This window comes from Anabas testudineus, chromosome 10, assembly GCF_900324465.2.
Source record: "Anabas testudineus chromosome 10, fAnaTes1.2, whole genome shotgun sequence".
Classification (NCBI taxonomy): Eukaryota; Metazoa; Chordata; class Actinopteri; order Anabantiformes; family Anabantidae; genus Anabas; species Anabas testudineus.
In genome coordinates, this window is record NC_046619.1 from 9,527,506 (window position 1) to 9,551,395 (window position 23,890).

Below are 23,890 nucleotides of genomic sequence, written 5' to 3' on the forward strand. Positions count from 1 at the left end.
TGCTACCACTCTTTTTCCTGCCCTTATTCGCTGTCTTCTCTTTCTCTCTTTTCCTCTCTTTTGCTGAGGATAATCCATGTGATTCTCACAGTGGGAACTGGTCAGTTCCTCGTGAGCCTGACCAGACCTGAAACACTAAGATAAACTTAATCTACGGATCAGTGGTGCTTGGTAGAGGTAAACTATAGGGGGCAGTATGTAGTGGCTCAAAAACTCTTAGACAATGCATGGCGTCAATGGACTTATAGTAAAAAGAATGGGCTGTACTGCAACTATACCTAACTATGTCTAACTAGAATAGGGTTTAGTAGAAGATTCACAGAGACAGCAGCTGCAATGTGAAAAAAACAATACACACACACACACACACACACACACACACACACACACACACACACACACACACACACACACACACACAGAGAGAGAGCCTCTTTTGCTTTTGTTAATGAATGTGAATATATTAGTGGTTACAGCCCCTTTCATATTCTCACCATTTAATGCAAAAAGGTAGATGTCATATTTCTGACTCGTGGAAGCATCAGGAGAGAGGATTAACAATAGCTTAAAAAGCTTCATTTAATGTTTTGTTTCCACTTTTCATTAAAAAAAAGACAGGGTGTGTTTCACATCCCCCATTTCTTTGTCAAAGAGCTTAAAACTAAGGGTGAAACACGAATTCACAAAAGCTACTTCCATTGTATGTGGTAATGCTAATTGTCTTTTGAAAGTTTTCAAGCTGTTGTGAGAGAAACTTAAATCATTCAGCTTTCATTTATTCTAACGAGCACTTGATTACTCTTGGGAAAATTTAATTTTCTCCTTTTACGGTAGGTCAACAACTATTGAGTCTAAATGTTCAAAGCGAAATTTGAAGGAATTAAAAGGCAAAATTAACAATCTTACATGCAATTGTCATTTAAAAATAGGTTATATATTATACATATAATATATGCGATCTATAAGAAAAGTGAACTCTTGTCACCTGTGTTCTCCTCTACATTTGCATTCTCTGGTTCCGAAGTCTTCACGATCAATGTGAGACTGCTGTCTGTTAACACATCCATCAATACGGCTCAACGCTGCACCTCCTACGCATCATTTTGACTGTCCCACCTGTTGAAAGAGAGAGCCAGGGAGACAGAGAAGACAGAGAAATGGAAAGAGACATAAGTATGAAGGGAGCTGTTAAAGGGTGACTGCCATGCGTCTTATGCAGAGCAACATTAACAGCACTACATTAGATTTCATTACAACAAAGAACCGACACGAGACACAGACAAACACAAAGTTGCAGTAACTGAAGAAAAAGCTCCAAACATGATAGAGACATCAAAGAGGCCCTTGGGGCAGCAAACAATCATTCATTTCTTCTCTGTATCACAGATTCGTGCCCAAGATTAATTCAAACTTTGCCAACCAAGAAAGTACACAAAGAATCACAGATGAGATCACTATGGCAACTGTATGCCATACTATCCTATTTTAAGCTTCATTTAACTTTTATAGCAGAGTTGTTAACCTATGCGAACCTTACATGGGCGGCTCTGAGCATATTTGTTTATTGTAATTAGCTGGCTCCCTCCCTCCTGTGTGCCTCGGCAGCGAGGAAACCAACCTGGCTCAAAGAGGTAAGATTAAAGAGATGTGACTGAGGTGGTGACAGCAAACTGCAAACACTGACAATACTTTTTGCTTTGGAAAGTGATGGTGAAAGTGGAGGTGGGGGATGATTGAGTGTGTGTGTAGCAGGATGCAGTGCTGTGGGTACAATGTAGTACAAAACAATACGTTAAGGTAGACAGAGAAGAGAGGTTGAAGTTTGTCAGCCTCTTAAAATCAAGTAGGGCGGTACGGAGAAGAAAAAGAATATTAATCTGGTGTGATTCCTGAAAGAATAATGATGATACACGACAATGTGGGCCTGTAAATGATGAACATTTTATGTTGTGGCCTCCTGCCTTCTTTTATTGTTTTCTTTTTCCACTTGCTGCAGTCCTTCTCTGGAGGAGTGGTGCTGCAGGATGACAAATGAGCCAGGGGAGGGGATCTAATAACATGATCTCCTTGTGGTGTGAAAAGGGTGGCTGGTAGATTAAGACAGACGGCAGACAATAAGACAAAGGTAGTGTGCCGCTGACTACAAACAACTGCCATCTCTTTCATCCTATTCCTTCTAAATGTCATTAGCTGTTCACTGGCCTGAGCTGGAGCTCTACCTGAAGGGAAACCCTGCTTCAGCTTACAGTTGCAAACACACCGGCTCAGTGGGTAATTACCTCATGAGCCATCGCATCTCCTCATGTGTGCAGCAGGTACAGGGACCCTGTAGGCACACCCAGCCAGAGCCCGTTCATCTCTTTATAGAAAAACCCTATTACTCCAGAGCTGAGAGAAGTGCACCTTGCATGTACCTAGGCAGATGGCTTTGGGGTCATCTTGTACAAATTCAGCACACTGAGAAATTGAAATTCTACATCTGGTAATAAACATATCTTCTTTGACAAAGCATGAATTGGAATTGGATATCCTTCTTGAACTGCCTGACCCAGATGAGCTAAGCTCAGCCTTATCAATGCAACAATCCTGGGGACTCAGAAAAACACAGCAGCCCCCTATTAAAAATAGGCTGTAGCCGCCCGGCAGTGTCCCCAGAGTGGCAGTGACACAACTCACAGCTGGGATGCTGGTCAGGCTACAGAGGTCCTGCCAGAACTCAGCGCCTAAAGCTGCTTGTGGATGTGTAGCAAGGCTTCTGCATGTGTGTGCGTTTATGCCCAACTGCATGTGTGTTAGACAAAGCCCCAAGGCTGAGGATCCACAGTATCAGCATCCACTGGCAGAAGCTGCACATACAATCACATGAAGAGAGAGAGAGAGAGAGAGAGAGAGGTGGAGGGAATAAAAACGAAAGCAGGGCATTTCACAACACTCACAACACCCCTCCTGCCAGCCAGCTCCAATGCCTCAAATGTGTTTATTTTCCACATTATTCATGATTCTCCTCTATGCTCCCCTCTCTCTCGCTCCCTCCACCATCTCCACCACTCTGTCAAGACCTGACGAGAGGCCATTTCAATAATGAAGATGGACTAACTGCAATAGAGAGTGCACATAAATTGAAGCTACAGCCAACAAGCATGTCCAATTTGCCAAACGGTTAAGCCTGATGTCTGGGTGCAGCTTTAAGAGAGCGCTGCGACTACCGTCAACAGGTTTGCGCTGACCTGATTCATCCATCCACATCATTAATACTTCACAGAGGGCGCCACCATTTAACTCTGCTGCAGGAAACTGCTCTTTAAACACCACACATTAGGGCACGTAATCACTGTGCGCTAATTTCTGGAGCATTCGGCAGGTGTAGGAAAATGGCTAGTGCTTCTGACCCCTTCTGTGCTTTTGCATATGCGCTGGGGTTCTTTGCACCAGGCGAAAGAGAAATAGAGACAAAGAGCCGAGGGTGGGGAAAGCCAAACAGCATGATTGGGGTTTGATTTATCCTTTTAAATCCTCCTCCACCTCCTGCACACACCAAGTGTTAATGTGCAAGCTGGATAACAAGATAAGAACATGTTTACTAGCTCTATATGGAACTTATCAGCACCACAATCTAATTCCTGCAAGCCTCTTCCTGGGTCCAAGTTTCAATGCATTTCTCTCCAATTCAATTGCATTTCTCTCCAATGAAGCGGCAACTGAGGGGAAAAGGAATGGTTGGAGTGGGATTGTGTATAATTGCTGAAAATACGAAGCAAGGTCCCACAGCAGTAATATATGAAGGTACAAAGGACCCATTGTGTCAACAGAGAGAGAGAGAGAGTCAGGGGCCAAGGAATAGCTCCCCAACAGAGGAGCTCTCAAAGAGGGCTAAGCGCCACAGGGAAAACTGATCCAAACAGACAGACTGAAATGGCGACTCCTCCTTTCAGCACAGGTATACGGTTTCAGAGCAGGTTCACTGGCTAGCTGCAGACAGCCTGAGTAACCTGCCTCACACGCAACTCGCGGTAATACTCTTGAGCTTTTAAGCTTGGAGCAATACGTGGTAGGAGTACAGAGAAAACAAAAATCCATGGTAGACACAGGTACACGAAAATATTTAAAAATAACACATACGCAAACACTTATTTCCAGGTAAGAACTCGTCTTTGATCCTAAAGGCCAAAACCCATCAGTAAAACCTACACTCAGATGTATATTGTTAATGGCAGTGAGGGTCTGGGATGCTTTTAATAGACGTACAGACTTTTTAAATGTGAGTACATTCTTAACATGCCCATGTTTGACTTTAGAATTTGACCTGTCCTACTTTCATGAAGAGAATGAATATTCCCCAGCAACTAGAGACAAGCTGGAAATCTAAGGTTAGTACTACAATACAGCGATAACAGGCAAATTCCACACAGGCAGGCCTCTGCGTAGTGCACTAAGCCATTATGCCACTTCATTAATTCCTATCATTAACTAATGGTTATCTTTGTTCTGTTAACTTATAGGTGGACTACAGAGCTCTCTGTCCTGTTAATGTCTCTCTGTTCCTTCTCACTGTTACTGCGCAGTAACGCACTGGTTCTCCTGCTTTCTGTCTCTCTCTCTCTCTCTCACACACAAGCATTGTTCTGCCGAAGGTCAACAGTTCTCCTCACAGCTGATATGTCAGAGCTCTCATATTCTGAGGGCCATGACACACCAAGCAAACCTCAGATACACAGCGCTGTCAGTGCACGACAGATCAAGCACTTTGCATCACCTCACATTGCTTTATGTCTTCTATTAAATGCTTCATCTGAACATATCACAAAGGCTACAGCTGACCGCCTGCTGACCGTCAACATGTATGTACAGTGGCAAGAAGAAGTATTTTTGAGAAGAATGCGCTGATGTGAGCCATGTCTCACCAAAAGGAACTTTCAGATGATCTACGATCAAGAATTGATGATTTACATAAAGCTGGAAAGGTTACAAAGTGATTTAAATACCTTAACCATAACACCAGTCTACAGTTATGGAAACATCTACAAATGGAGACACTTGGGACTGTGGCTACTGTCCTAAGAAGTAAGTCACAGTAACCCCAAGAGCACAACGAACAGTCATAGAGGTAAAGAAACAACCCAGAGTGACAGCCAAAGATTTGAAGGCATCATTGGAACTGGCTAACATCTACGTTCACCAGTCTACTGTACGTAAAAGATTGAACAGCAGGTTGTCTATGGCAGGACACCACGAAGGAAGCTGCTGCTAACTAAAAAGAACATTGCTGCATGTCTGAAGTTGACACTCCACAGCAGTATTAGCAAAATGTTTTGTGAACTGATGAAAATAAGAATTTGGACAGAGTGGAGGAAACAACATGGACCTGGCCAGCGTGCAGTGACTTAGGGGAAGATAACACATTTGTATATTTACATTGATTTTTTTCACTGGCACTATGAGATTTTTATGTTTGTTCTCTATAAATACATGAAAGATCGAAATGTTTCCGTGTTATTATTTTAGGCACATTATATTTGTTAATAGTCTTGACTTAAATACAGAAAACCATGAAATTCCTCGTGGGCCTGCACGAGTGGAAATGACAAGTGAGCTGCTCGTGTTTGTAATTAGGGCTGGTCGATAAGACAATATCACAATTTTCTTTGCACATTCAATACACTAATATTTACTCACAATGATTAATTCAAGTCCAATATTCACTCTCTTTTAGCTCAGGTTTAGTCCCTATTAACACCTGATTTAATTATTTTAAATACTTTATAAATATATTTATTATCTCTGCTGTCAGAAGTGTACTGTCTTTGTACTGTACTTTGTTTTTTATTTATTTATTTTTTGCTGAAAACATTCACCTGTATCTGAAAAACAGCAGTGAGCAGTGAGACAGCAAAAAAATATTCAAGTTGCAGCCATAAACATAAAAATGACGCTATATAGCTCCCTGGAGTTGAGGGCAACTGCAATCATATGATATTTTTCTAACAACAACCCTGTTCTCATTGCATACAGTCACTTTATGTATTTTTTTTTATAAAGAATATTGATTATAGCAGCTTTAAATTATTCTTTTCTAATTACAGTTTGCTCATCATCATTTTATCCACTTTTTATATTTAAATCTACATTTATATAGATATATAGCAGCCTTAAATGATTTTGTAATTACAATTACAATTCAAGTCACATAACAGGATTTAATGCAATTCCACCACCAAAAAATAACTAACAAACTGTGAATTAATAACAATAATAATACTGAAAAATTTTAGAAATAAAAATAATATATTGAAAATATTAAATGTGCTCAAGAACCATGCTCACTATCAGACTGAATTGCAGGCTCAGTGTGTCTGGGACACAACACTTCTACAGAACGTAGGTGTTTCCTGAACCGTACCTGCTTTTGTTTGAGCTGCCTCTCAACACAAAGCTTCAATTGGCTGATTGTGTCATGAAGATTGCTTGTCAGGTAATATCTTTGCTGCGACTGAAGTCAAATCTGAATTATTTTGTATCTGACACATAAAGAGAGACAGAGAAAATCATTCTTTATCTGCATTTTAATTCAATGGCGCCTTCTACATGTGCTTCTGCAGCTGTGTGCCTTCTCTGCTAGCAGTTCGGTGCTGTATTTGATCAAACATCCTTACCTAAAATCCCTGACATGGTCACGGTGATGGCAGAGATATGGTATCTGCTTGAGATAATCATTGTCAATCACAGGCGGCTGAAGAGCCCAGGAAGAATCTGATTGTAAAGATTCAGTAAAAATCAGGATTATAGAGCTGGATCTTTATCGGTGGAGCACAAGCTGCAGAGCCAGATCTGGACAATTGTAACCACTGTTACCTGTAATGCCCCTGTCTGCCTCAGAATTGAAGTGCAGACCTCTGAATGTATGTCTGAATCCAGCATTTTAATCCTGTAGCTCAGAATGTGGCATCACAAACGAGTAGATTTGAACTCTCTTATCTGATTCATTTAATTTTTTTCCTACTGAACATTTGCTGAAAGTGGCCGACTTGACTTGTTCTTTTCGACCGACACCTCTAGAAGAAAATAAGCACCTACTGTATGATATTTGAGTTTTATAGATATTAAGTCGCTCTGTTTACCTTGTGCACAACCCGAGCTCTTCAGCAGCACAAAAAAGACGAGGAGGAGAGGAGAGACGTAAGCGGGGGGAAGGTCCAGAGTGAGGAGAGACAGACAACAACAATATATGGACTGCTCTCTCCACACGCTACTGCTCTATGTGTTTACAGCCCTGCTTTCTTACATGTGCAGATGATCAGTTAAAACAAGACACCTGTTTAAAACAAAAAAAAAAAAAAAAGTGATGTACTGATGCAGGCAGTAGGCGAGGTGTTAAAAGTTGATTAGGTTGTTAAAGGTCACATAGTCAGGCCTCATCAACTGTCCCAGTGGAGCACAAGAAGCAGCTCAGGGCCTCAGCGCTGGCGCTAATGAGACAGAAGCAATGGCATCCTCACCCACATATGGATATATCCTGATTCCATGTACAGCAGTCTTCTTATGGGTTATGAGAGCGCGCACCAGCTCCCAGTTAATGTGATGACATTAACAAAAACACATCTTGACTAGCCTGAGGTTGCTGTAACAAGCCACGCACAAGAACACACAGTGCAGAGCAAGGCTGGGTGAGGCGCGTAGAGCTAAATTATTTGATCACAGAAATTGGAAATGCATAGTAGGTTTTAAACATGCTTATACACACACAGGATAGACACACACAAACACACGCACGCACACGGGCTAACACACCATAAAGTTTCACATTACAGATTCATTTGCTCATTTTAGCAAATCTATGTTTTGTCCACCCACTTCTCTTAAAGGGTCAGTCTTATGAAACTATTGCGTATTTAATGAGGCTCTGCATACAAGCAGCTCCGCGTGCACACATACACACACACACACACACAGACACATATTAACCATACACAGTCATTATATACAGTGTGTTCCCACTCAGTATGGTTAAAAAGATGCTGATGTATGAGTAACTGCTGATAAATACAAGATGTATCCACCAAGACAGGACCAAAACTACTGATCATGACCAACCCTTCGAACTCCTGACTGATACACACAGAGCGCACAGACACTGACACACACTTTGGATTGCATGCATCAAGTAATCTTTACTGCAACAGTGAAAAAAAAGGTCAGCCATCAGAGATGCAATTATCATATTTCCAACAGGTGCATTTATTAGAGCTATGCTTCATTTGCTTTGCTGAATCTAAATCAGTCTGGGGGGGGAGACTGGGGGCCATTACACCGCAGTGATCAGCACTAATACAGTGACATAATGTCCTGCAGGTTTACATGCCTGCAGAGGTACTCTGTCAATGCCTGTTTCTACAACAACAATGCCTGTCAGACACATTATGGGTTGAAGTGATCGATATTTTTTATTACCACCACTTTGTTCTCCCGCTCTCACATAAGCTCCAGAATAATTGACATTTATGCAATTTTCAGGGCCACTGCCTTTCTTTTCTCCACAAGCAGAGCATATGTGTGTCTGTGCTCCTTAGTATAAATGAACATGTGGCAGCATTTGGCTCTGGCTAAAGACACTTATGTATCTGACAGTGCAGGAGCGTGTTTATGTGCTGATCTGTGTGTGCTTGTGTTTTTTTTTTTTTTTTGTGCGCGTGTGCATGCTGTGCTAGTCTGTTCAACTTAAAGTTAGAGTCCCTCATAATGAGAAGCCCTTAAAGGTGAGGCTGGATCACAGAGAAAGGGCATCAGAACAAGAAGTGATGATGGTCGCTATGGTGCTGGCCTCCGTGGTAGCCAATCACAGCTGAGAAGGGAAAAAAAAAAAAAGCACATGTAGCAACACAGAACTATACTGTATTCGTTTTAATTCAACCTCTGCAAGAATAGACCTGCCTACTGCAGACATGGTGGAAAAAAGCAAAATCACACTCAATATCAGTGTTGGCTACAACTGCCATCAATGGCTAATCAATAGAGCGGTGCACCTATGGAAGACACGTTCCATTAAGTCTTCAGGTCAATGTGTTTGCCAGCAGATAGCACTGGTTTATTTTCCCTGACACTTGTCCCCAGGCCTACACCCCACATGCCTGATTAACTGCCCTGCTTGGCTCCATCGATGTGTATCAGTGGTCACCCCCAGAGTCCTATCAGTCCGCGAATCTCAAAAGACAGAGAGTGAACACATGCGACCTCTGACCGCTGACCCCTGACCCAGGATGACCCTCGTGTAATTAGGTGTGCGCGTTTACCAAACATCTGCCACCATTACTCAGCTGTCAGAAGTATAGAATCACATTTACAACACAGACACAAATATTATTAGTGAGTTATGACGCAGAGGTGGGCAAAATATTGAGCACGATAACAAACTGACAAAAAACTCCAGCCAAATTCCGACCACCCAATATGTTACAGTATTGGCTGCTTTAACGAGACAGTGAAAATGTGGGTTTAATTTTTACACCAGTGGTCATTTGTCCTTTGCTTGATATTTCCTTTTTTGTCAACAGCCAGCTCTTTTGTCACCACGTACATGTCATCACTACACAGACTGACAAACAGAATGTGAGAACACGCACGTAACACAAGAGCTAGTAATTAATGAAATGACCTCTGAATGCTGCACCTACAGCAGCTCCCTCTCATCACAGCTACACACACACACACACACACACACACACACACACACACACACACACACACACACACACACTCACATTCACACACATACAGTACAAGAATAGAATGGCTGTCTGTAGCTGCTGGAACCTGCCAATTATTCTGTACTTTACTGGACCCTCGCTGCATCTGAGGTGTGATTGGAATAACAACCATCCTCCAAAGCACGCAATTCTCCATTCCCTGTAGGGCAGCAATGTAACCAGCAGGGGAAGGAGGAAGGGAGTGTGACGAGATGGTCGCGACGATGAGGAAGATGATGAGTGCGAGTCAAAGGATGAGGGGAAAAGGAAAAAGCTAAGGATAACGTGATAAAGGAGAGGAAGGGGAGAGGAGGAGATGTCAAAACCAGGGCTCCCTGGCAACATGCAGAGGCAGAGGTAGTGTGAGAGTGAGCGCTGTCTGAGTGACACTCACTCTCATATCCCCCCCTCTGGGGAAATAACCCCCTTAATCCAGCATGCTCTTTCAGATAGACAAGATCCCCCTTCTTCTCCCTGCAAGGATATGAAACGCTCCCCCTTGTGATTCAAATACCAGTGATGAGGGCTGGAAATCAAATAGACAACAATGTGACGTGGCGCAGCTAGAGAAAGACATCAATGTCCCCATCTCCTCCTCTCTGGCAGCTGACTCGCTGCCACAGAAGGAGGCACAAAGTCATTGGTTCACATCAAAAGAAGTGGCCTGCCATTGGCTCGTTTGTTGGGAGGTGGCATAACATTGGTAGTAAGAGGCACACTATTTGACAGTCAGTCAGGCACATTTTGCAGCGAACACCTGCCTTTCATAGGAGATTAAAGACCTATTTCATGTTGTAACTTTTGTGTTTTTATGTTAGGAAACGCTGACCTAAATATGCAGCTCCTTTTCCTTCATTTCAGAAAATTATCCACTATAGTCTTCCTGCTGTTTTTAATGCCAAATCCCTCTTTGAAATATCCTTTTTCATAAGCACACACAATGTGACAAACACTTGAAGATAGAGTTAATTAACAGTACACAGCACTGGACGGTCCATGGAATCAATAAAGTCAAGGCGGGCCCAGTCGCAGCAGGCCAAGCAGTAGGACCCGCCAACCACACAGCCTTTTCAGTGTGAACCGAGGGAGGTCTTTTTCTCTCCATACTGGTAAATCACTCCACAGCCAGGCTGCTTGGTACACAGAGCGAACTGCAGAGCTAGGCCGACACAGTGTGATATTATATTAGCATTACAAAGGCTTTCCCACCATCTGTGACACACAGTGGAAAAAAAAATCACTTTTCTGTTTCCAAGCCCTGAGTGCTGATGTTTCCATAGGTTCTGTGAGGAGGACTGATGGGAGTGTGGCTGGGGATGACAAACGAAACATGCATTTATTACAGAGTCTGTGGCACATGTGAATCACCCCCAGTACAGTACATACAGTGCACATAACAAGTCTTTTGGTAATTATAAGACTGTTCAGCTCATTGTTAACAGAAAAGGCTATTCACTGCCATTACAAACGTATTCATGCTGCAACCCTGCATGCTGTGGCATTTCCACAATGATTCAAAAAGATAGGCCAGGTTTATGATCATTACTCGCATAGCGTATGATAAAAAATAAAAAAAAATCCATAAAGCGCTATGTTCTCCTTAGTAAAAGCAGATAGAGTTCTGTGCTTCACTCCGAGGCCTAGGGGAATAAACAGACTTGGCTCATCCACACAGCTCTCCTTGCTTTCCACTGTAGCCTGTTGTCACTAGCCCCTGGTCGTATGCCAGTCGCCTACTTGGCAGGGAGAGGTGCTGTACAAAGCAACTGGCAGGTCTGGTAAATAATGCTGATGGAGTGTGATAGAGAGAGAAGCATCTCCTTTATTCCACACAGCTACTCTATCTGTTTCAGTGTGGAGAGAGGACAGACAAATGTCGCCTGCTTTTTCCTGTCTATTTGACTGGTGAAGCAGGAAAAAAACCCGACCTAGCTGGCTCCTCTTTGTGATTTCTTTCATGATGTTTGCCAGCTTAAGAAAAACCAATAGCCCTCAGCCAAAGACTTACCAGCATACCCAGCACTGCAAGAGCAGACAACCTGCCAACAGCTGGGATTTACAGTTGAAATTTCATGCATACAATTACACAGATGAAGGAGGGACAAGTGGACAATAGCAATGCAGCGTTAAGGGGAAACACTCATCCAGGCAATCATGCAAAGCCCTCTACTTAGTCAGTGAAACAGGGACGAGGGGCCGTGGAAGAGAGACATGATTATCATACAGTGTGCGACTGACTTCATGGTTCAAGCTTCAGCATCGACACAGAAACATGATCAGCCTCCTGCGAATGCTGTCTACTCATTAACAATGCAGTCTGAGTTAGGGGTGCACGAATGCATAAACGACCCTAAGTTCAGTCACTGTAACACTGTTAGGGTCTGTTGATGTGACTTTCTGCATGCTGGCACTTTTGGCAGACCAGAACCTGGGCCAGACGTCCCACATTAATATGGGCTATTATCCAAGCTGACTATTACGTTAGGCCAACAGTACCTCCCACAAGACGTGAAGGAGATGTGCAGCTTAACAATCTAATAGGAGCAACCCCTGCAGAGCATGTGTACGTATTTAGTGAGTTTGAGAGCATAAACACACGCACAAAAAAACAGTAAATGACAGCACATGATCATGTAGAGACAGCTATAATCCATATATTTGGATTAATACACTTCACATGTGAACCCCTGTCGCCTGATGTGGATATTAACTGGGAGAATTACCACTATATATAGCTCAGTGGCTGAATATAAAGCAACTGTCGTCCCTGCGGTAGTGAAAAGGGTCAATGAGGTTTCTGGCCCGGTGTAATATTCCTGTCACCTAGCCTCACTCTGAAAACACCTGTAGATGCATCCCCCCCCCTTTCACTAAGTGTAATTCGCATTAGCATCGTGGCCCAGAATATCCAGCCTGGTGAAGCAGTCAGGAAGACAGCCTAGTGAGAGTGAAGGTAGCAGGGTGAGCTCTCTTGTCAAAACCAATATCCACCTCTTGAAGACTAGACTAGGGAGAGGCAGCCAAAATGATCTGCATAAAGGAGAGGCACTAAAATCACCTCTCATAAAATACGACAGGGGAGCCAGCTCACACTGGTTAAAGCATGATGAAAGGAATGGAATCCAGCACAGCTCCCTGTCTGTGGATAATCAAACAACCCTGGCGCTAAAAGCATGGCATTCAAATTCAATTGCGAAAGCTGCTGCTCTCTGAGAAAAGAAAAAGACGCAAGAGAAAAATACATTCCTGTTGTTTTGAACTCAGTGGGAGCTTAAAAGACATGTTTCATAATGCCTCCCATTAGAAATAAACACACAAATCCTAAAAACGGAAAAATAGTTAACCGTACACTCGGTATATGCCAAAACAAAGGAATGCTATGGTAATTGTGCCAAATGATGATTGATCAGTAATATGAAGAAAACAATTAAGATTTATTAAAGTGCAGGCAGCACTGTGATATCATGATATCCTCAAGCTGACGCATGACAACCACATCTAATCCCCAAGGAAACAGCAGTACGCATTAACCAGAAGATGATGACAATACATCATATGGATTATCACAACATGTCAATGCACAAGATATCCTTGTTGCTACAAGCCAATCACCCTGAACAGCTGATGTGTCGGAGGAAAGACAAAGGGCTGAGCGATAAAAACAATAAACTACGCTTTACAATGCCTGAGTGCAGCTGGTTAACATACATATCCACGGGTTAAAATAACATCAGTGAACATCAAAGAGCTGCAAACGCTCACTGACACAACAGCAGGCTTTTACACTTGGACTGCAATGTAGTGGTGCGGCAAAACAGCCGAAGCAACAGAGAGAGAACGAGTATGAATGCCTTATTACAGTGTGTGAAGTGGAGCTGGGAGCAGAGAGGGAGAGGGGAATGTCTCAGTGACAGAGGCAGGAGCTGATGAAAGCTCTGCACAGAGCAGTCGAAAGCGCCGACACATGACACAGCTCATAACTGCTCACCATCCTGGACAGGATCGCATTCATGTAGCCCTCGCCTTCATGTATATTTAAACACTCGCAGCTCCAGTTCAATTTCGGCTAAAAACATTTGCTTTTTCAACACACACACTCGTGTAAATACATATAAAACAGCAGGGCGAGCCTCGCTCTGCAGCGAGCCGAAAGCACAAAGCAGCGGATGACCTCACATTTTTCTTACAGTCATTGTTTCATTTTAATTGAGCAGGCTGTAGTGACTCTGACACATTAAGACTGTGTGATCTTCACACATGGGTGTATCTTCAAGGCCCTTGGTGTGTTTGTGTATGGGTGTCAATGTGAGAAAGTGTGTGGGTGTATTTGCTTGACTATATCTTTGTGCAAGAGAGGAAAAAAAAAAAAAAGGGGGGGAATGACGTGATAATGAGAGTGACTGAGGAGAGAAATAATATGGACATGAGGGCTGAGAGCGAGCGAGACAACATGGTGGTGATGGTGGTGAGGGAGGAGAGAGGAGAGGTTGTTCTCTGTGAGCCCAGGGGGTAGGTAAGATTACAGATGTATACACAATGTTCTGGAGCATAGGCCTAGTGTTGCTGCTTCTCCAGAGCTGCTTGCTGCGGCTCACTCTGTGCCTTGTTCTGCACAATGCCCAGGGCAGCCATTCAGAGACGCTCCCCCAGCAGCAGCACACATAAACTCCCTCACATCCCAAAAAACAGAGTTCCTCCAGCACAACGGCGCTGTTGTTGATGTGCCCTTAAAAACATTTTGTCTTCGCCGCAATGCTGTTTGTCATTAGCAGCAGGCTGTCCTAAGTGCATTTGCAGCTGGCTCTTGTTGTTACACATTTTCACTGTCATTACCGTTATTTCTAATCTTAAAATGCAGGGCAGCAAGTAATTGCTGCTCCTTAACCCCCTTACATTATCAGTATACTCAATTTAATGTCAATACTACAATTATCTCAACTGTCATGTAAATATCCAGGCTGGTGTTAGTCAAATTAAGCTAGAAACAACCCGATTAACCTGGATTAGCTGTCAGTCTGGTGAATTACTGCCGTACGTATGGAGCTTAGTCTGAATGTCCACGTTCTGATTGTTGCGATTATCTTGAACATTGCTGCAGATATGTGCAGTAGCTTTTTTGAGTGACCGCAGAAAAATGTAGCGGGCAAACACAACAAACGAGAACAATTACCCTCCTTTTTCCCCTTCTTAATTTGCACAACTAATAGGATTATATTTCGTTTCTGCCGGCTACAACAACACCAAACCTGATCTTCAAAAAAGACTAAAATCACATAAACCCAGGCTACTGAGGAACATATGAACGCTTTAGTTGAAACTTTACCTTGATCTTTTTTCCCCTCATTAAGAAGGTTATGGTGTGCGGGTAAGGAAAGACTGCCGTGCTACGATTTGCATTTTGAATCCAATCTGTACGTGCTGGAATTGTTACAGTGTCAAAAAACAAAATACTAAAAAACTTTTGTCACTGTGGCTGTGTCAGTTGATAATACGGTGCCGCAGCAGTGATATCAAAATATGCCTCATGCATATTGCACTTGCTGAAACACTGCTGTCTGTAAGTTCTTTTGCACATGAAATATGTTATGCAGTTTTCAGTTAATTCCCTTTTTTTAACCTTCAGTTCTTCCTTTTTTTATAGTTTATGCAACGAAAGATGCGGTGGGATGCTCGCTTGCAGACAGACGTCAAATGCATGATATTAATTTAAGCTTATAGAGGGTTGAAACCATTGCAGACGTCTGACATGCATTTATACCGAGTAGAACAGATACAGGCATAAAATCAGATCAATAAATGTAACAGATCAGCCCAAGACCTGAAACTGAAACGTGTTCACACACCAGGAAAACAGCAAACAAAACTTAAAACATTAGGGTTAAAAATCACAATACTGCAGACAATAATTTACATTCAACTAGGGAAGAAATCCACACAATTTATTCTATTTTTGGTCTTGACCTTAAACAATGAACTGAAGCGATACTTGATTCCGATGCAAATTTATATTTTGTGTATTTCTCTTCTTCAACTTTAACTTCTTATGTGCATTTTTCTACTTTGTGGATGTTTCTGAATATATGAACATATTTTTTGTTTTGGCCGGTCCATCTGTAAACTTAAGGTTTTCGAGACTTTGTTAAAATAATATTTGCATCAGGGTATTGAGTCATGACAGAATATCAACTAAAAACGTCTTAATCCTGTAACATGCCACAACAATCCACAGCTACATTTTAAATTCAAACCGGGCACAATGCTGCGTTTCCGAAGGAGGTGTGTCAGTGAGCAGGTTTGTGTCTGTATGTGTATAAGTAAGTGCCACAAAAAAACGTGACACAAGAAAAAAGGAGAGCCGAATACAAGCCTGATCAAAAGAAATCAGAAAAAAACAACAATATATCCAGAAGCTTCTAAGCAGCCAGCTGTTCCAATCAGCCTCACTTACTTACTGACTGATAACATCACAAATCAGAGCCAACTAAAAACTGCGCTGCACTGTGGTTCCTGTTTGCGGCATGAAATTCTACTTCTGTTTCTGCCCTGGTGTTTTATTGTTGTCGACACAAGGATAAAGAGCACATTTTATGGCATTCATCGGTCACTGTCAGGTATACAGGCTTCATCCTGTTAAATCTTGCAGGAAAACAAACGAACCTATAGCTTGCACGTTTCACTAGAGTGATAAAGTATTCCGCACACGCTCATACTGTACAGACAGTATTGTAGGAGTGCAGAGGACTATTTTTTAAACATACTGTAGTTTCCTTCAAATAGGATTGTTCTGGGAATGGCAGACATGCATTTGTGTAAAGTGCTACAGTAAAACAGGTTACTGCTTTTCACGCAGCATATGGGTGTAGCTGTTGCGTCATGGGTGTAGCTGTACGTTGTGTTGCCAGTGTCATTATGCAATGTAATGCAAGTGGTGCTGATTTGCACTGTGATTCCCTGTGATCTATATTAGGACCATCTAATGCAAACAGAATTTTATAATTAAACGAATGCAGAATGCTTGCTAAACATTTTACTGATGAAAACTGCAGGCATTTCTCTTTTGTAAAATACCTTAGTGTTTATAATTAGAAATCATATGTCATAAGTATATGTGGGGGGCTTCAGCCAACCTGAACTGTCCTCGGGGCTCATCAGGAAACTATCATCAGCTTTTGAATGGGATGAGAGGAGCTGATTTGATTGGCCATTATTGAAGCTTCCCTGCTGATAATTTATTCTTAACTAACAATGTATTCATCTGGTTGCAATCTCTTTTTCTAGGCTGCGTAGCGCTGATTTCTGGTCACCAATATTAATAATACATTTGGAGCAAAACCATGGGTACCTGGAGTTTTAGGTTTATGTTTACATGCACGCAGAGTTTTTTGGGGGGGTCCTACATGGTCTCTAAAAACTTTCTGTACTTACAATAAACCAGTAAACTAAAGAATATGGCTGTGCTTTCTACTTTGAGACTTATGAGACTGTATGTCACAGTGCTAGGTGTGTAAAATATAATAAAATAAAAGTGAATGAATATTTACCATCTGCTTTATGGATTTTCATGACCTGAAAGAAGAACCTCACAGCCCACACTGACCTGCAAGCCCGCACCCTGCTCTTGAATATTTATGAGAAACTGAAGAAAGAACCGACATCCGTAATAATATCAAACAGACCTTGAATGTGTCTCAATTTAGTGTTGCAAAGTCAGAAACCTTGACCCTAATCATCTCAGGTCAAAACATTAATGTTAATGTCAGCATGTCAATTAAAATTCACCCCCGGTCTAAAAAACATGAGCTTAATAAAACAGCAGTGAAATTACTCATCAGGCTACAAGCCTACATTTCACATATAGTAGTAAGCTGTTTTTAGTATGAGTCCATCTAAATGAAAATGAAACGCACAACACTAGTTTCAAGCCCATAATAATAGATGGTTATTATATGATACCACATTCTGCTCTTTCAACTTTAAATTGTTTTATATTTAGTTTGTTACATTAACTTTTTCCAAAAGCAATCAAATTAAAATAATCTTTATTATATTTGTATTGTTTTTAATTTCTAGTTTGAACTTTAAAGCAACAACTTTTGTTGAAGTAAAAGTTGACAGCTCCCATTAGCTTATTTAAAAGGACGGTGTAATTATCAGGTTTACTTGTGGTATTTATGGAACTACAGCTGCAGACCTGTGAATAGTGGCGGCCAGGGACACCAGCAGGCTGTAGAGGTCACATGCAGGTGCAGCGTGTGTTCATTAGCTTGTGATAAACACAGGGTTTCTGTGTTGCGCTGTGAGCGAAAAGAGGCGAACATTTTTTAACTGGCGTTTCTCTAGTCACAAACTTCCTAAAGCCCTGAGCCGGTGTTGCTGCCTTCACATATACTACATTTAACCATTTATTTGGAATCTTTCTTTGCTTCTCGCTTTGGTGAAAATAAGTTAATGGACTGAGATTATATCACTGCTATCACAATTTCCCGGTAAATATATAGTAAAGTTGGATTCAGCTGGTTCTTCAATAAAAGCTTACTGTGATCATCTGTGATCATCAGTATGGGACTCTTCATTACTCTGTTTTGTGAAAACCTCTCTGAGTCAAACAAACAATACGTCAAAATATGATTTTGCTACTAGAAAGAGGTTCATAACCTGTCACAGGTCTCATTATTATTGGTATCCTGTAAAACCCATGGATACTCCAATGTAACTTTTCAGGAACTATGCATTTCTAGTGCAAAGGAACATTTAGGTGATATTGTAAATATTATATCGCAGACAGTTATCAGGTATTCATCTTTTTTATGTTTTACATAAAGCTGTGACAAATCACTTTTACTCATACATATGATTTTGGGTTGTTTGATATAATTTGGCTCCTGTTCTGTTCACAGACATCAACAGGCATCCAATGTATCAACGTTAGAGATGAGTCCACACATTATCAAGCATCTCGCAGATGTGAGAATATTTTCAGTATTTTCTCTGAAAATACATTTGCTGATCAAAATCAAGGCTACAGTACGGTTTTGTCATTAGAACAGTGCATCAACTTCAGCACAGCACCTCGCTGACCTTGTTAGATGTCAATTTTTCCTGACAATTACAGCCCACTATTAGACTTTTGTCCTGTGCCATGCCGTGGCGGCCTTGCTGCTTGTACCCAGCTTCTTCTGTGTGAATGACAGCTGATAAAAGCCCTAGGCTTTTGCTGGCGTCACTATGTAATTCCACTGCAGGGGAGTGTGCTTTTAGCTATGAAGCCCACTGCCACAAGAGCACTAAACACACAGCCGCAAACCCTCGCCAAATTGCCTTAAGCTCCAGAGACATTTCATCTGACATTTTATTGGCAGAGACGATTGTCAGTATTCTAACTGTGTGTTATTTATCGTATTGCATCAGTAGCCTTGCATATACCACCAACAACACTGAAGCACAACAGCAAGTGATAAGGCTGGTAGCTGCATCAAATACAGCCACCCTAATTATGAGGTTCCGCATTAAAATTTCATAACAAAAAACAAGATGACAATAAAGCCTCTCAAGTCAATAATGCACCAAGGCGGCACAATACAAAATTATTTTCAACAGCCCAGAAACCTCAAGTAAAACACTGAACCCAGCTTATTTATGCTTGCAAACGTGCGTGTGCATACGTGAGCGCCTGTGTTTTCGTGTGTGTGTGTGTGTGTAAGAGAGAAAAAGAGGGAGAGAGACCTTGAGTGCAATGGGAGGAGTAGATGCTGCAGCATTCAGGGAGGGAAAGCAAAGCTAATTGTGAGTCAGACTCTCTCTTTCTCTCTCTTTGGCCCTTACCTCCCTCCTTCCACTTCCACTCTCCCCTTCTACTCCCTCTCTCAGCACTTAAGCAGCTGCCTCCACTTATGCAGGGCACATTTCAGATGACAGGAGGGAGGGAGAAAAAGGGGAAGAAGGGAATGACTGGGGGTGGGGGGTTAGCAGGAGGAGCACAGGGGGAGGGAAACAAAAGGTTGCACAATGATTGCACAACGATTCAAAAGCTGCTGAAGGGGGACATTCCAGCCATAGGTGAGGATGCTTCCCAGCCTCATCTTCGTCCTGCTCTAAAAACCTATGCAGCGATACATCAAAGAGGAGAAGGTTAACTGCTAGACACAGTAACCTCTGTAATAAAACTGTTTTCTAATGACCATCAAAGAGTGTTTACTTGCTCATGTGATAAATGACTGCATGCACGGGCAAACTCTCTCCTCACGCTCAGAGATGGTGGAAGAGACGTGGATGAAAATCACAATGATGGGATGGAGGAGGCTTCTGCAGCATCCTTTAGGACATAAACAACCGAATCGAATTATTGTCTACATCAACACGCAGCAACGACAATGTAATAACTGATGCAAAACACACAACACACAAATTTTCACTTTTACAGGTAATGTTGAGCTATAGTTTGTGTAAATTTGAAAATGAACGCCTCTTATTTCCCAGAGCTTTATGTAATTAAAGCAACACTTTAACAAGCGGTATCTGAAACCAATCCACTCTGCTCCGGCCAGCTCTCCCTGCTCCACCGTCTGCCACACTCACAGCGCTTCAGGTATTAGTCGCATTCAATTTATAACTTTATAAAGGAGAATGCTGCAAAATGTACTAATCAAGCCGAATTTCTTGAATCTTCTAATTGGTTAAAAACTTTTAGAAGCAAAGATTTCTGCATAATACAACCTCTCCACCACATGTTTAGAAACCTATTGCTACAAAAAAAGTTTGTTTTAAAGTTCCATATCAACTACACAAGCAAAACGGTTCATAATATTTTTACAGCAATTCTAATATCTTTGTTATGTCAAGCTGTTCCACTAGGTGTTAATACAATTTCTGACCCAAAAAAAAGAAGTCTGTCTCCAGTGACGATGCATTTTCAGTGTCTATGAAAGTGATCTCAACACATATAGCATGTGGTCCCGTTGTTTGTCTTAAACATAAAAAAAATAACATATTTGAAGAAACAGAATTTCGCAAGCATCTCTTGGTCTTTGTTTAAATAATCCCAGGGGTCACACAAATCCCTCACATCGTGTACTGTAGGTAATATAGTCGCACTATCTCATATAAACCAGTAAATATAGCTACTATGGGTATAGAAAGTACAGGTTTGAGGATAAATCATGGCTTAAGATAACTACTAAGGTTTGTGTGGTTATGCTCAGAAATTCAGTGACAATGTGAAATGAGAAATAAATCAGTAGCTGTGTAAACGTTCAGTTGACCCGTCTTTACAGCAGCGCCTTCCACCTTTATTCCTGTCGGATTAAAACAGCCACTTGCTTGATAGCTGATTCATTAATGAAAAATAATGCAGGCAATAAGTGACATTTCTTACAGATACACAGGCATGTATTTAAAAAAAGCTCAGGTTTACACCAAATTTCTTTTGTACTTCAGCGTGGTGGGTCGGTGTCTTAATCGATGAATGCTATTTATGGTGCCAAAATCAAGAAAGACAGTTAATTCTCATGTTTTAACTCAGCTCATCAACATTTTAACCAAACTAACATGAGAAACTAACATGTATGGCAGCTGTCTCTATAAATGATTTAATATCACAAATATAATATTCCTGAAGATATTTTCAGGTGTAATGTAGTTATATTATTATTATATTTAAGGCTGGAAACATTTGTTTACTTGTCAAGGCACAGAAACTGTACTGTAATAGCTCTGTAAGGTAGTAAACTGATGTTAGTATGAGACTAACACTCAGCCCTCTGTTTGGTAAGTCAAATTATTATTATTATTATTATTATTATAAGTTAGTTTACTAACTCACAATATATTTCCTGACAACATGAAATTAAAACATGCTTTAAAAATCCGAACATTTTAAGATTTGTCATTAAGTACAGCAGAGCCAGCCAGGGAGACAATTAGCTTAGCTTAGCATAAAGCAGATGGAAGCAGCTAGGCTGGCTTTGTCCAAGGCTCAAAAATACACCTACCAACAACAAGACCTATTTGAGTCATTTCAAAACAAACTGAGATGTGGGTGGAATTACTCAATATTTTCATATTAACACTGCATTAATCCACTCCGTGTATAATGAAAAGGGTCACTCGTAGTGCCTCGGTGACAAGCATTATCACCAAATCCTGGAGTTCTACTGGCCTTTTAGCCGCTATTAACACACACTTCATTGTTTTGGTGCTTTAGTTTCACCACTTGAACAGCTGTGTTATGGTTTAGACTGAGTCACCCTCATCTACCACAGATCTTGGGCTAAAAAGCAGTGATCAACACAGTACCTGCACAGCTTCTGCAGAAAAGACAGAAAGTCCACCATCTAGCATGTAAAGGATGCCCATATTTTTAAGGACATGGTGGAGACTAAAGCAGTGCAACAAGGAGAGCAAATATTCAGCTTCTAGGCCAGCTGGACAGAAAATGTTAATGTTGTCCCGTGTCTGCAGGATGTGAGAGCAGGAATTTGTTAGCCATCTGTGGGCTTGTTTTTTGCTTTCTGTCCGTTTGAGGTATTATTCTACCGGTTTCATTAAATAGTTGGCACATGTAGGATGTTTGTGTAGGAAAGTCACCTGTTGTTCCAACATTTCAGCTCAAATTAACTATTAACATTACAACACAACAAAACATAAGAATCCGAGTTCAAATTAAGCTGACATTACCAGTCGCTCCTGAGTCAGTGTGTCCAGTTGTTCCCACGGTGTCAAAAAACGAAAAACACTTTTTTTTTATTCTATCTCTTCAGTGACAAACAATCCAGCCATTATTATCCACTGCATCTTTGGCTCCCCGATTCCTTCTTTTCTAACACAATAAATGTCCTGCTAAAATGTCCACAGCCTCCTGAGCCAAGACAAAAGCAGCTCATTGATAATAGCTCAATAAGTGAGCTTGGAGGTCTGCCCAGGGCTTTGAGGAATATTCAGTCAATAAGTGACCGTTATGGATCGCACATAAAACTGCATTTTAGAGATGAAACTGCAGCAGCTGCACTTTGGGTGCAAACTTCTGCGACACTGCTATCCCCACCAAAATACAGCATAGAAACAATTCACAGTGTTTGATATAATGAATAATATACAGCTGCTCCAGTTAATATATGCCAGTGTTTTTTTAGTATAATATATTTCTATTGTAGTTGTTTCTGTGAATAATAATAACAATGATCCTGAGGATATATTTTATCCATCATTTACAACACCCTTGTTATTTTTCTCTTTAAGTCATGGTCTTTTATCCATATTTTGTTTATCAAAATGAGACCCCAAAATGAAGTCAGTTTTCATCCACATCACAAAATCCATTCCATTACTCTCGCAGTAAAGATTTCCCTTTGTTCTCTGAGCCACAAATTATTTCCCCGTTGCTTCAGAAGGCGACTCCTTTACTTGGCTTCAAAACCAAAGGACAGGGGCAGGCGGGGAGGAAGGAGGTGGGGGGAGAGGGGTGGGGGGGGGGGGGGGGGGAGCAGAGGACAGAAGGAGAAGAATAAAGATACACAGTGAAGAAGAGAGAGAAAGAGTGAGGGGACGGGAAAGGGGAAGCCAGAGAGATAAGACAGAAAAATGCAGAGAAGGATGTCAGTCAGAGAGCAAGTGTGTGTTCAGTGTGTTTGTATGTGCTGGAGGGGTAATAATGAGGAGGGCATGGCATGGAACAACAGCCCTACTCTGCCCTTCAGACCATCTACAAACTCAAATCTCAATATTCACACACCATCTCTGCCTGCTAATACGCCACCTTTTCTTTGATATTTGTTTTCCCTTTTAAAGTCATTGATGTTATTAGTTTTTGAAACCCAGCTTAGAGGCTTATTGATAGGCTGTGCAGATGGAAATATAAATGGCCTCAGAATCTCTGATGAGAGAGAACAATAATTCTTCACTACTGCTGGTGTGAAGCTGCCGCATGTCTACAACACAGAAACCACGCCAGGAGGGAGTTTCTGTGTTTTCCTGCACCAAGAAGCTCCTGTATGTTGCAGTTTTTGGCTGCTGTGTTTCCAGGGTCCTTTACCAATAATAAATAAAACCCAGCTTTCTTGTGCAACACTTCATCAGGCGGTATGGAATCAGTGAGAGCAGCAAAAGGAGCACACTGTCATGGCTTTAATGTGTATCTCTCTGTGTTCAGGAGGTGAGGG

At 41.5% G+C, this 23,890-nt stretch overlaps 1 protein-coding gene across 2 annotated transcripts in view; it reads right to left on the bottom strand.

Moving 5' to 3' along the window:
- nexmifb (neurite extension and migration factor b) overlaps positions 1 to 23,890 on the bottom strand; it is a 46,020-nt gene that overhangs the window by 10,987 nt on the left and 11,143 nt on the right. For both annotated transcript variants that reach the window (XR_003298679.1, XM_026357251.1), the window contains exon 2: positions 986 to 1,116. Coding sequence is in view for 1 of the 2 variants with exons in the window: in XM_026357251.1 (XP_026213036.1) it covers positions 986 to 1,067 (82 nt within the window). In the remaining variant the exon portion in view is untranslated. The remainder of the gene's footprint in view (positions 1 to 985; positions 1,117 to 23,890) is intronic.